This window comes from Tachypleus tridentatus, chromosome 1 (assembly GCF_004210375.1).
Source record: "Tachypleus tridentatus isolate NWPU-2018 chromosome 1, ASM421037v1, whole genome shotgun sequence".
NCBI classification, from domain to species: domain Eukaryota; kingdom Metazoa; phylum Arthropoda; class Merostomata; order Xiphosura; family Limulidae; genus Tachypleus; species Tachypleus tridentatus.
In genome coordinates, this window is record NC_134825.1 from 131,295,238 (window position 1) to 131,309,072 (window position 13,835).

Sequence of the window (13,835 nt, forward strand, 5' to 3'; positions counted from 1 at the left end):
CTTGGAATTAATACATATAGTGCCTGAACAGTTTACATGCATATGTATTATAGTGATGCTAGCAATAAGTCTTCATGTTTTTATGTATATAACTATTTCATACTTTGAAGGCACAGGTTCTCATCAGATAAATGAGGGCATCACTTATAAAAAGAGTTGATAAATTCTCTTCAGTAGGAGGTTAAAATGATTATCAATGTTAATGATTTAGAAAAATAAAATGAATTAAAAAATCAGACTAATAATGCAAAAGTATTATCATAAATACATACATCAACTGTTCTACGTCTGACAAGCTTATTTATCAACTACACTGTATTCTTGAAAGTATGTAAAAACCTTTTAATATTTTAAATACTCAAGAACATTAACTGACAAAAATATATATCTCAAAAAATTTAATATTTTGATTTCACTAATTTCATAAATAAGAAAGAGACATTTATTATTGGATTTTTACTTCCAAAGGTAAAAGTCATGTTTGTTAAAGGGCACCTTTGTATTTAGTTGACCAAGCATACTGACATACAATGTTTTGCAATCTGCAATTTTCAAAAATATCACACCTTACAAAAGTTTCCAATGCAAATAGTTTCTGTAAAAAAAGATTAACAGCAATCCCCAGTTATACAGGTCCTGACCTAATCGTCAAAGTACACGATTAAAAACTGCTTATAACTAACCTACATCTTGAAAAAATTTATCATTAATAATGATAATTTTTATCAATGTGGTACAACACACCATTCTGAAATTTGTTCTAGTAGTATATCAAATGTCTCGTGTATCTTTTTGCCATAGTTTTGGTGCCACATGAATTCATCACGGTAAGATGGCAATAAAGCATCACTGATTTCTGACAATGATTTTAACTTTGATTTGCAATTTTTCCAAAATAATTCTATTGTGTGAATGCAGTTGTGCTATCAGTAATTGTGTGAAGGCATTCATGAATAGCTTGTTAACATGCATGTAGTCATGTTATCAGTATTTTTATAGCATTATAAAATAGGACCCAGATAACCAGAGATTGCCAGATTAACTAAAAGTGAAATGCGTAACTAATACACAAATTTTCCCTCTACAATTTTTAATTCCTTAATCTAAACCAAGTTATTTATGTATGCTTTTATTCTATTAACATCATATGAAATTTATATAATTTACAAACTACCTACAGAATGTATAAAAACTGTTAACAAACATGCAGAAATCAGTAAAACATGATTATTGATCAAAAAGTTCCCTTTTTATAGACAAGTAATTTTAGAGTTTATATTTGTTAATACAAAACTCGACTTTTTCTTATTGTATGTTTTTGTCCAGCAAAGTAATTATGCAACTCAATAAAAATACATAAATTCCACATGGTTGATAATTTATGACCAACATCATAACAAAACTCTGCTGATCTACATAATTATTTACCCCTACACCTTTCATTCCATTTCTTGTTGTCAAAAAATAGTTCTGTAGCTTTTAAATAAAAATAAAGTAACGGGTATAAAGTATTAGCAATGAGGAATAAGTCACCAGAAACCATAAAAGAAATTCCCAGTTTTATAATTACTTGAGAAGTATTTTTAAAAACTTTAAGTGTGGCTTTACTAGACTTCTTTGGAGCTTCTAAAGGTAAAAATTACCAGATGAAATGATTGTCAAGTTGTTTAGATAACATTGAAGCTTATAACCTACACTTTTCGATAATTTTTAGCTGAGATACTCATTTGTCAAGTTCTTCAAGAGAAATACATGAATGTAATTTTAAGTTCAACCAACAAAATCACAGGCCAGCTGAAAATGCCCCAAACAGTTTAAGAAAATCTTTCATTGTAATTCTACATAATTTATTGGCAGACACAAATATAAGCTATTGGGAGTATAATTAAAGTGGAAAGGGAATATAAGTGTATATTTCACATACCTGCAGATCATACATAGATGAAATATTACATTTTATTTAATTTCTATTTACAAAATTGAAAAGATAACTACATTAAGTAATTTTTGTATCATTTCTAATCAATTCTCTGACACTGAATTATAATTACATCTAATTATATCTATTGCAATATTTATTACCAACACCTATTGATACTCTTTCTGACTTCCTCTATTTCACCCTTTGTTTGATCTCTCGTGTAAGAACAGAAAAGTCAACATTTTAAAACCAAACATACACATACTCAAAAACAGTGAAGTATTGAAGTCTGTAAACAGTGTTGCTGGCTCAGTTAAAAAATTAAGAAAAGTAAAGACATCCTTTAACTCTTCAATGACCACATTATATATATAAACTCTGCCAGTGTTAAGTTTAAAAAACATAAAGATGTTTATTTTAGCATTTCTTTACTTATATGAAAAATGTCCTTTCTTCACTTCTATAGAAACTTCCAAACAACCATGTAGAAAACTAGAGGAGAAAACAGGCTACACATAAAGCCATGTGTACTCAAAGTACTATTATATTAGTAGTGATTGGTTTATGGATGGAGGTTAGTAAAAACGAGTTTACAAGGTCATATAGCTTATGAGACAAAAACTAAGTATTTCTTGAAATTAAGTTTCCACTTTTTCTTAATAATGTCAGTTTAGCTTCAAGAACCTTTTTAAAGTGCCAAATATTCCTTTAAATCTGTATTCTCAAGACGGTTGGTATAGGTATCAGCACTTAAATCAAAATAAAGTACAGAAAAACGTTTCGACCTTCTTAGGCGATCTTCAGGTTAATTAACCACGAATTTCTTTAAATCGTTTGATATCCATATCCATTAATTAAAGTCAGTTAGTTTTAATTCTCTCTATCTCTCCTTTCTTTAGTTGTTTGATCTCTAATTATTTAAATTAAATGTAATGTTAAACTTCAAGTCTTAAGCCATTAAGGTTATGTTTATCTATGCTAAAGTAACTTAAAAGTTAAGAGTCAAGATAAAATTAACTTCAAACTGAGCCTACCTTTTGATTAATTTTATTTCTTCTTCTATTGACAATTCTGAGTGATCGCTTAGTGGCCTATTTGCAAGTACACTTCTCAAGCCAGGCATGATACAATAACTTTGTCATAAGCTTATGTACAATTATAGGCAATAATTAACTTTTCATTCACAATCAAGAATTCGCAACTTATAAACAAGAGCTGAATAGGTTCCTGACAACCACAACTCCCGCGAATTTTTCAGCCCACCAGTCGAACTGTTCAAAATCTGATATGAGAATATGTCCGATTTAGCCGACCGGAGGAAAAAAAAGGGAAAACTGAATGTAACTACATATGAAATAGTAAAACAACAAAATATTGATAACATTTCATATTAAATATATAATATTACTAAGTTATATGCAATAATTTGAGAAATAATATTATACAAGTTTATGAAGAAATACTTCAAGACAAAAGTATAAACCTATAAATTGTGCATTGATACTCTGATTGTGACAAAGAGATGCCTTGATAGAAAAGTTAAGCTATATGTTTGCTTTCAGTACAAATAATATTTCATATTATTTTTTTTAATTTAATTATTGGGGTTATTTTCAGAATACTATGTCGGAGGAGGGGGATGGGTCACAGTAGAATAAACATTGTTTTATTCTGCCATCAACTCTAAAAAGTCACGGAAAATTTTTCTTTCATTTTGTATTGTAATGTACTGTTTGTAGTTTTTTCTGTTATCTTTATTGTTATTAAACTTTTTTTTTTTACTTGGATATTTGTCTTTAATCTGATTCTTTGTGTAATGAACCCAATCTTTGATAAGGGGAAAATTAACATCCGATATCGTAGACTCTCCTGTTAAAAGGCATAACTGTTTACTCTTATGTACATCCACGAAACGGAAAACACTGCTTTGTTACTTTGTTCTTCATCATTTGAATTAAATATGTATTTGGTGATCTTTCATTAGCAAAAACTAAAAACTTTTAACTTATAACAGTTATTGCTACTTATAACACAACTCCTTCATAACTTAATGTGAACATTTCGAGTCAATATATACAGTAAAATTCATATACATTAATTTAACTACATCTCACGCTACTAGTAAGTGAGTCTGACCACATGATATGTTATTGTGGAGTTTCTTATTTTATACTGATACGTGTCTTGTCCTTTACCACTAAAATTATGTTATTGAGTTTGAAAATGCTTCATCGTTTCAGATATGGCAGTTTCAATAACCCTAGTACTCAAGACCAAAAGAAAATATCTATCACAGAAGAGAGAGAGTTGTCGAGTCTAGGATAAGTTTGAAAGAGAATGGGATTTTTATAAGACTCAGATCTTTGCAAGCTAGAGTAACTGAATAACAGCTCCAGTTAAATTCATTTGAGAACAGGTGAAACGGTGAATACTATGAAGCATATGACAGTGGCGATCCTTTTTAGCAAGGACACGAGGGTTTCTATTTGCTTAAAAGATTTGGTGCTCGAGCCCATAGGCGTGGGAACTGTCAGCGTTTCAGTATGATATTGATCATGCTGAATGTTCTGATTTTTAAGGCACTAACTGGGGGTTCGGGGAACTGTCAAATAGAATTCGGATATAGACCTCATATACCAGCAGCTAGCGACACTTTTAAGCTATGAGTTATTTTGATGAGACAAACACGGATACAGGGTTACAAAAAACCAAGTAGATGAGCTACCGAGAGCGATTTGTTGCTCTGACATCCTGGAGAAAGATTAACTACTGACATAAAGAGACGCAGTCCTTGAGCTTGTTTATTATGCTGTACTCATAATGTTGACGAGCATCTCAGTCAAATGATAATCAAGAGATTGTGAGGGAAAGGTTCTGACTACAAAAGTGGGTTCCCAAGAATAACGCAAAACAGATAACTCTCTTCTGATATTAAAGGGTACAGCAAAGGAAATTCTGAGCAACTTTATAAAGTGTTTTCTGACAGGTAACTGCTCAGAACAAGTGGTCTTCAGATGGTTGGGTTGGCGTTTTATGGCGCAAAGCAACTAGGCTATCTGCGCCAAACATCCGGTAAAAGTTAAAATTAAAGTAAAATTATTAAAATTCGAAAAAAAATAAAGGTAAAACAAAAAATTAATTTTTGAATTAAAAACATAAATAGCGTTAAATCCACTTTTTACATCTAATTTACAGCAGTAAGACATAAACTACAGTAATATAAGTTGTAAAGGACTTTCTGTAGCATAATTTTAATTATTATAACTCGCTGGAATGACTAACGGGTAAGTTTAAACATAAGCGTAAGACACCTGAACTTGGCTTTTCAAATCCTGGTTTCGAGTTATTTGACGTTACGGAAGGCTCGGCATGGCCTAGCGCGTAAGGCGTGCGACTCGTAATCCGAGGGTCGCGAGTTCGCGCCCCCGTCGTGCTAAACATGCTTGCCCTCCCAGCCGTGGGGGTGTATAATTCTAATTTATAAATTAAAAAATTAAATAGCATTCAAAATATTAATAGCCTCTTAAAAACTAAAAACATTTGTAAGGTGGACAGTGCCACCATCGCCAATGACACTGTCTAATGCTATGAATAAACCGTGGGACAAAACTGTTCAAAATGGTGCCGTCGTTGAGAGTCGTAACGACGGCAAGACAGTAAAATGTGGCTTGTTGTGATCTCAGTTTCACACAGACAACATATTGGTGCATCTGTCCCACACAAAAAAAGAATGAGTTAAAAAATGTGACCAATGCATAGTCTAATTAGAACAACTTCCTCTTTCTGATCTTTATGGAAGCAAGATGGCCAAAGTCCAATAGACAATTTTATTTGGAAAAGCTTCTTTCCACGTTGCTCACTCAGGCGAGCCTTGCATACAGAACCATAGTCCATGCATAGAACAGACACAGCAGTGATAATGTCAGAGCAGATACACTTAGCTGCAGTGTCGGTGAGCTCCTTCCCACGAATACCAACATGGCCCAGTATCCAGTAAAACTCGATAGAAGTAGATGTTAAAGAGAAATGAGCCAGTCGGTTTTGAATATCGGCGAGAACAGGGTGTGAACCAACGTGAAACGATTCCAAAGCCAGTAAAGAACTAAGCGAGTCAGTATAAATAGTGCAGTTTGAGTACTGCTTAGCTTCTACGTGATCCAGGGCAAGAGGAATGGCATATAGCTCAGCATTGAACACAGAAGCTGTAGAGGGGATTCTGTGAGCAACCACCAAACCACAACAAACCATGGCAGAGCCCACACAGTTATCTAACTTTGAACCATCTGCATAAATAGGAATGGAAATATGGTTAGAAATATGTTCAACAAATAACAGACACTATTTCCAATCGGGGTGTCTGCTTTTCTCAGACGACTTAAAGATATGTCACATTTGTGAACTGTAAGAAGCTATGGTAGAATGGGCTGACCAGTGAATACAGCAATGTTATCCAACGACAGACCCAATTCATCCAACTGTGCCTGGATATGAAAGCCAAAAGAAGAAATGTTAGATCATCTGTTCTGAAAAAGTATGGCTCACCGAGGAAGGTAAACACAACCCCAGGTGAGATGCTTTGGTAGGGAACAAAGTTTCAAAGATAAAGACAGTTGAAAATGGTAGAGGTGCAAAGAAGATTCATGAGACTCTATGTAAAAGCTCTGAACTGGGGAAGTGCAGAAATGAAGTCCTTGATGATGAATGGGGTCCAGCATCTTTAAGGCTGAGGTCCTGTTAAAGCTGTAGACCAGTGATCCAGCTTCCACTGGGGCATAATGGTCGAGTGACATCTACCACAGTAGAGTGGCATCTCAAAATTATAGGAAAATGATCACTGCCTCGTGGGTTATTGTTAACTTTCCATAAAGTGTGGGAGAATAGGGAAGGGGAGCAAATTGAGAGATAAATAGCAGTAAGGAACTGACTAGATGCATGAAAATAAGTATAAGAACCAGTATTGAAGAGAGAAAGGTTGTTATCAGAGAGCATATGCTCTACAGACCGATCTCTCCCATCAATATCAACACTTCTCCAGAGGGGATTATGTTCATTAGAGTCTCCCAGTATTAAAAAGGAAGATGGCAACTGTTCAATGAAAGCATCAAGGTGTGACTGCTCATGTCTCTCCAGGTAATAGGTAGAGAGAACAAACAGTGATGGTATGACTCAAGGAAACACGAATGGCTAAGGTCTCCAAGGGTGTGTCGAGTGGCAAAGACAGGGTGAGCGCATGCTGATCAACCAACAGTGCCACCCCTCCATGCATTCGTCCATCACACAGCCTGTCATTTCTGTACAAAGAAAACTGCCGAAAGGTGACTGTATCGTCAAGTTTCAGAAATGTTTCATGTAAGGAAAGACATACAGGACGGTAGGAAGCAATCAGTGTTTCGATGTCATCCAAATTATAACGTAAACATCGACAGTTCCATTGTAATAGGGTGGCTATTTTTATTTACGTGTAGGTGAATTGGGTGGAAACCCCTTCTGTTTACAAACACGTCTTTTTTCTTAATTGTCTTTATTCGAGGGAGGTCTGACGACCTCCATGGATCCAGTCATGGGTCAGTTGGGCAGGTGTTTGTAGTTGGAAGAGGATTCCAGCGACTGAGGACGTGAACGAATGATAGTTTTGTATCTTGAAGTGGGAGAAGATGTACCCGAAGAAATGGCCGTATCCATAACCAAAGGAAGTATATCTTGGGGTTTGGTGGAATGTATATTAGGGAGAGAGATGGGTGTTGAAGTTGATTCATCAACTTTTTTATCCTGGAGATCAAAATATTTTGAATGTAAAAGGAGTTAACTGTGTTTAGATGTGGATGTTTTCACCAATATGTCACCAGAGAGAAGCTTTTTGACTGAGCTGAGAGAGCCAGCAAATTCCTCTCGTCCCTTCTGAGTAAAAAAGGGATACATTTGTCCTAAAGATTTGTCTGAAAGAGAATGTAGTATAAGAAAATAATGTACAGGTGTTACGGAGGTTGAAGATTGCTGCTCATAATATTCAAGACGTGAACTGTTTTTCTCACTATTTTATTTAAGATTTTATTTAGGGAATCCATCATAAAAATAATATTTCTGTGTCCACTGACCCCACTCACCATGGAGCCCTACGAGGAGACGCACTACAATGCCAAACAAGGACACTGCAGCAATGCTAGGGTTTCGTGAGCACTTTACCCAAACACCAGCATCAGATACGATGTCCACAACACCTGTTGAGAACATCCAACACTGGTACTTGGTTGACCCTAGCCTAAGTGGACCAGTTGATTGACCCTGGGGGGCCACCCCAAGGCCGCCCGTTTACAGGATTTCAAGGCTAAAGTGGTGTGTTAGGGTTGGACCCCTGAACCACCAGGATCCTCTCCTCCCCTTCACGAATCGCCACACACGGCAAACACGTGGGTGAATGTTTAGATCCCAGAGGAGGTAAACTGAAAGAACAGAGCCTTCTCTGGGAGGTCCCCTCACCACGTACAGGAATCCACACCGAGGGGAGCAGTCTTCAAAACAGAATTTAAAATCTTTGTATTGGGCTAGATAGCTAAACCCTAAATTATATTGTGCATTTGAGCATTACAAAAAATTTTCCTAAGTTATCCAACATTAAGTAATCTACTGAATTGAGTTCAAGATTCAGGAAAGGAGTACCACAGAAAGCTTAACCCTTTAAATGCACAATTTACATAGGCTAGCTTACAATGGTTTCAGCAGACTGAAGGGATACTTTCCTTGACGAGTTTGTGGAAAGACTACCTAGCGATATGATGAAGCACTATCTTGGTGTGAGAAATTTTGTCATCATGACTAAAACAATTTCTGTAACAAAACGATATAAAATGCTAAAATTGAACTGCTGTTTGTATAATATATCTACTTTTGTTATACAACACTCATGACTGACTTTATGGAATGTTAATGCATGCATGTAAGATTACAAACGTTATTATATTTATATGCCACATACATATATCACCGTTACATATACCAGTGTCTAAAAATACACTGCCTTCAATTCCCATACAAATTACTTGGATAACATCCTCGAATTACTTTCTGAATATTGGTCTTATTAGCTGTGGTTTTGTAGAGCCCTGCCATCTAGGAGCTGTCAAGCCCAACTCTTTTTATCTTTTTGAGGCATCAAAAAATAAATAATCATCAATAAAATTCAGCAAATTAGGACTCTTTTGTTGAAATTCTTCCAGCTCAGTATTAATATTTGTTCTGTAACTGCAGTATGTATCAATATACACTCAGAGAAAATATAACTCCCTCACTGAGAATGGAAAACCACATATTGTACAGTAAACATTTAATGAGAATCATATAATATGATCTTAAGAGCTCCCACATAAACACACACACGATCAGCAATATCAGATGAACAATTCTCGAGAAATATTGGATGACATTCAGCTGCAGAAAACCACTTAATAGTTTGCAAACAAGGATTGCTCAACTGAAGATGAAAGCTTGGATTTTAAATCTCAGTTGAAATGTTAGCTTGGAAAGTGATGGATTAGACACATGGTCAATCTCGGTAAATGCTATTACGTATTTTACTTTATATGAAATGAGCTTGCGTTTATTAGAATACCATTAATAAGAGGTTTGGTTCTGTTCGTGTTTGTTATTGTTGTTTTGTTTTTTGCTATTTGGTTTTCTGATTTTGTTTCAGTTGAGTGTTAATCTTCTATGTATATGTTCAATGAATGTGATTTGTGGCTGACTATGTCGCACTTTTCCCCTTTTGCTTCCTTAAATGACAAATCATCATTGATTTCAACAATACAATTTTAGTTCGTTTTTTCTCATTGATTTTTAACCTCTAATTCTAACATTTTGGCAGTTTCAAGCAGTTCACTTTTATTATATTATTCTAGTTGTCATTTGTTATTTTGAATTTCGCGCAAAGCTACTCAAGGGCTATCTGCGCGAGCCGTCCCTAATTTAGCAGTGTAAGACCAGAGGGAAGGCAGCTAGTCATCACCGCCTACCGCCAATTCTTGGGCTACTCTTTTACCAACGAATAGTGGGATTGACCGTAATATTATAACGCCTCCACGGCTGAAAGAGTGAGCATGTTTGGTGCAACCGGGATTTGAACCCGCGAGTTTCGGATTACGAGTCGAACACCTTATCCCATCTGGCCATGTCGGGCCTATTCTAGTTGTTGTTCGATGGAAGGTGATTCAAGAAAATTTGATAATCAGCCATAGTTAAATTTTGTTGGCACTGATAAATACACATTGAATTAAGATTTGAGTTTTAATTTATTTCGAATTTTGTCCCTGATTCAAATCTTGGACAAGAGCTTTCAATTTATTATGTAACGTACGTTAACATATTACTATTTCAAATAACCGAAAATTTGAATATGAATTTAGGAGTTAATTAACTGTTAATATGTATAAATTTTATGTTAGTTTTCTTTTTTACCACAAATATATTTTAATATAGAAACATAAAAACTAAACAATTTATAATAACTGTTATTACTAATAGCTATTACAAATGAAGTTTTATATACAAGAGTTTCTGAAACTTACAAACAATACTGAAGTTTATACCCGGTCTAGAACTGAATATTTTATCGATGGTAAAGGTCTACGACGTCAAATCAGTTCTGAGTTGATATTGTCACACACTTCACTTAGGCTACCAGTGTCTTTCTTGGCTAGCCTCACACCAGTTAGAAGTTCATTTCTTCTACAAATTCCGAGAATAGAACACAGCCAACAATATACGTCACAAGCAAAAAAGAAAACTACACTAAAACAAACGTAGGAACTAAAATAAATGCACAACACCAAATCTATTACAATCCAATGTCTCCTATTAATAAGGAGCACTGAATTCACATCATTTCTATTAGATTAACACATTGAATATGTCAGTGAAAAGAATCCTAAAGAGAAAAACTCTTGGATGATTTACATATCCTATAAAAGGGGACTGTCCAGTGGCTACATAAGAATGCACCCTATTTTTCTTTTGAATTTAATAAAAATTGTGTTTTATTTAATATCACGCCTCCAGTTTTTGTTTCTTTCTTAGCTCAAACTCAATCATCTTTTTAAATTCAAATATTTCACAATCTTTCAAATTGATTATCCCATTACAAAGTAAAATCATTTAACAATAGTGCAAGTATCAATTTCATCTGAGAATACCCTAAAGTAAACAGGAAGGAGATATTTTCGCTCTGTGATCAGATAATTTACTGTAAAGTTTTCAGTTTTATCCCTTGAAATATGCATGTTAAAGAAACAATTTTACTAAAGAATGGCATATTTTCAAGGTAAAAGCATCGTATACCAAGAGGAAGACTTTTCCACCAGATAAATGGTTGTACAGTAGTTTTGAGGGTATGAAAAGTCCTCTCTTGGACTAATAATACAAAGGTTCCTGACTCAGTCCAGCTTACAGCCACAAACTGATCTACATAGACATGTATGTCAAGCCATGCTCACAATAACTGATTTCTGCACAATAAAAACAAAACTGACTGGGAGACAACGAAGTAACATGGCCCCTGACGAGTCTAAGGCCACTTGAAGCAGTGTCTTCAGGACTCCCAGGCTATCACTAACTAAAGTACCACAACTCATGCTCTGATCAAGATTACTGATGGCAAGGTAAAAAGGACTTGAAAAGCTGCTGTCAGAAGACATCTGCCAGGTAGAGTTGTTACCTTGACAAGTGAGACAGTAGGCATCATAAAATGTGAGACAGTAATGAGCTTCTCTCAGTTGTGAGATATCTAGCAGGAATGACAATGGCTCACAACAAACAAAGAATACAAAAGTATGGTGACAAATGATTTAATTTAGAGCTTGAGAACGATCATAATGAGACTAACTGTGATAACTGACCCAGATGATTATACTGGAAATTAAAGTGAAGTTATTATTTGCATTAACGCTCAAAGAAGAATGTTTCAAACTTGGTATTAAAATTTTTGGCAGATAATGAATTTTCGTGAAAGGATAAGTGTGATAAAGAAACTGATACTACATTCAAGCTTTGGTTTGTTTTGGTGATGGTTAAGCATAAAACTACACAATGGGCTATTCGTTTGTTTGTTTTTCGAATTTCGCGCAAAGTTACACGAGGGCTATCTGCGCTAGCCGTCCCTAATTTAGCAGTGTAAGACTAGAGGAAAGGTAGCTAGTCATCGCCATTTACTGCCAACTCTTGAGCTACTCTTTTACCAACTAATAGTGGGATTGACCGTAACATTATAACGCCCCCATGGCTGAAATGGCGAGCATGTTTGGTGCGACGGGGATTCGAACCCGCGACACTCAGATTACGAGTCGAACGCTTTAACTCACCTGGCCATGTCGGGCAGGGCTATTCGTGCTGTGCCCATTACGAGTATCACTACTTTTGGATTTGTAAGCTTTAAGACTTACCACTGAATCACATATTAAAGAAAACACGATTTTGCCTGTTTGTTTGTTTTTAACAGTGATGAAACATAATTCCAATAAGATCTACCTGAAATGTTTATGAGATCTATAAATCATTTTAACATTTTAAGTTCGCAGACACACTACTGTGCCACTGGGGTGGAATTAAGAAATAGATCCGTCGCTGGAACAGCGGAAAGTCTATTGATTTACAATGCTAAAATCAAGGGCTCGATTCCTCTCAGTGGACACAGCAGATAGCCCAGTGTGGCTTTGCTATAAGAAAAACACACACATTAAGAAATAGAAATATGTACATACCTTTTAGCTATTCGTTGAATAATCGTAAGATATATTCTATGAGGATATGCGTAATTTCACGTCTTTAACTCTTCACTTCACTTCAGTTTATTTTTTATATTTTATTTTCCTTTCCTTTTCTTTATCATTGATTATTTAAGTCGTCACAAGTCAACGGATACCCGCGGAAAATAGAACGGTATGAACGACAGAAATATCTTAGTCTCATTAAAATATTTGTATACACACACTTAGTAATGTAAGCCTTGCAAAACGAGACGACGCTTTGGTTATTTTACTAAAATCATTAGATTGTCCAGTAACAAATGTCGGAATTCTAACGATAACATTTATAAGCTGAATATTGAGTAACTTATCGTTGGTTGGCTGGTTTAATCCAACGTTTATCGCTTACAAGGTGTCTTATTTGTCTGCTGTTTCAACTCTATTCAGAGTAGGTTTCCCAATCCCCAAGGCAGCATGGACAAGAAGGACTTTCGTCTGATTTTCCTCTATAATTTCAAACTTGTACAAAAAGCTACCAAAACTACACGGAACATCAACAAGGCATTCGGCCATGGATCTGTTATTGAACGCACAGTTCAGCGTTGGTTCCAAAGGTTTCGACATGAAAATGAAAGTCTTGAAGACCACGAAGGTCGTAGAAGGAAGCCATTCTTAGATGAAAACACATTAAGAGAAGCATTTGTGACAGACCCTCGCATAACAGTACCTGAGCTTGCAGAAAAGCTAGGCACAAGCAAATCAAGCATTGCCAACCACACTACCTGAGTGCGATTTGAAAGACGAATAAGTTGGATAAATGGATTCCGCATGAGCTGACTGAAGATCAACAAAAGCAGCGTTAGGGGACCTGTCAAGGATGACGCTACAAAAATTGAACGGATTGGGAATCGAGATTCTGCCTAATCCACTAGACCTTTCCTCTACAGATTTTAACTTTTTCAAGCCCTTTGACAACTTTTTGAACAATAAACGCTTTCAAAACCAGGAAGCTGCAGAAGAGGCTTTCAGGTAGTTCATCGACCATAGAAACTCTGATTTCTATATCAAGAGCATAAAAAGCATCGCTACACGTTGGCAAAAGTGTGTTGAAGCAAATGGTGTTTACTTTGATTAAAGCATGTTTCACAACATTGGTTTATACTTTTCCAAACTATGCAGTTCAA

General features: G+C 35.4%; 1 protein-coding gene across 1 annotated transcript in view; it reads right to left on the reverse strand.

The window, feature by feature from the left end:
• The window catches only part of LOC143223923 (DNA (cytosine-5)-methyltransferase 1-like), a 128,160-nt gene extending 124,962 nt beyond the window's left edge, over nt 1-3,198 (reverse strand). Inside the window, 1 exon segment of the mRNA XM_076452400.1 lies at nt 2,956-3,198. Within this exon segment, the coding sequence (XP_076308515.1) occupies nt 2,956-3,044 (89 nt within the window). The 5' untranslated portion in view covers nt 3,045-3,198.
• Between the last annotated feature and the right edge of the window lie 10,637 nt (nt 3,199-13,835).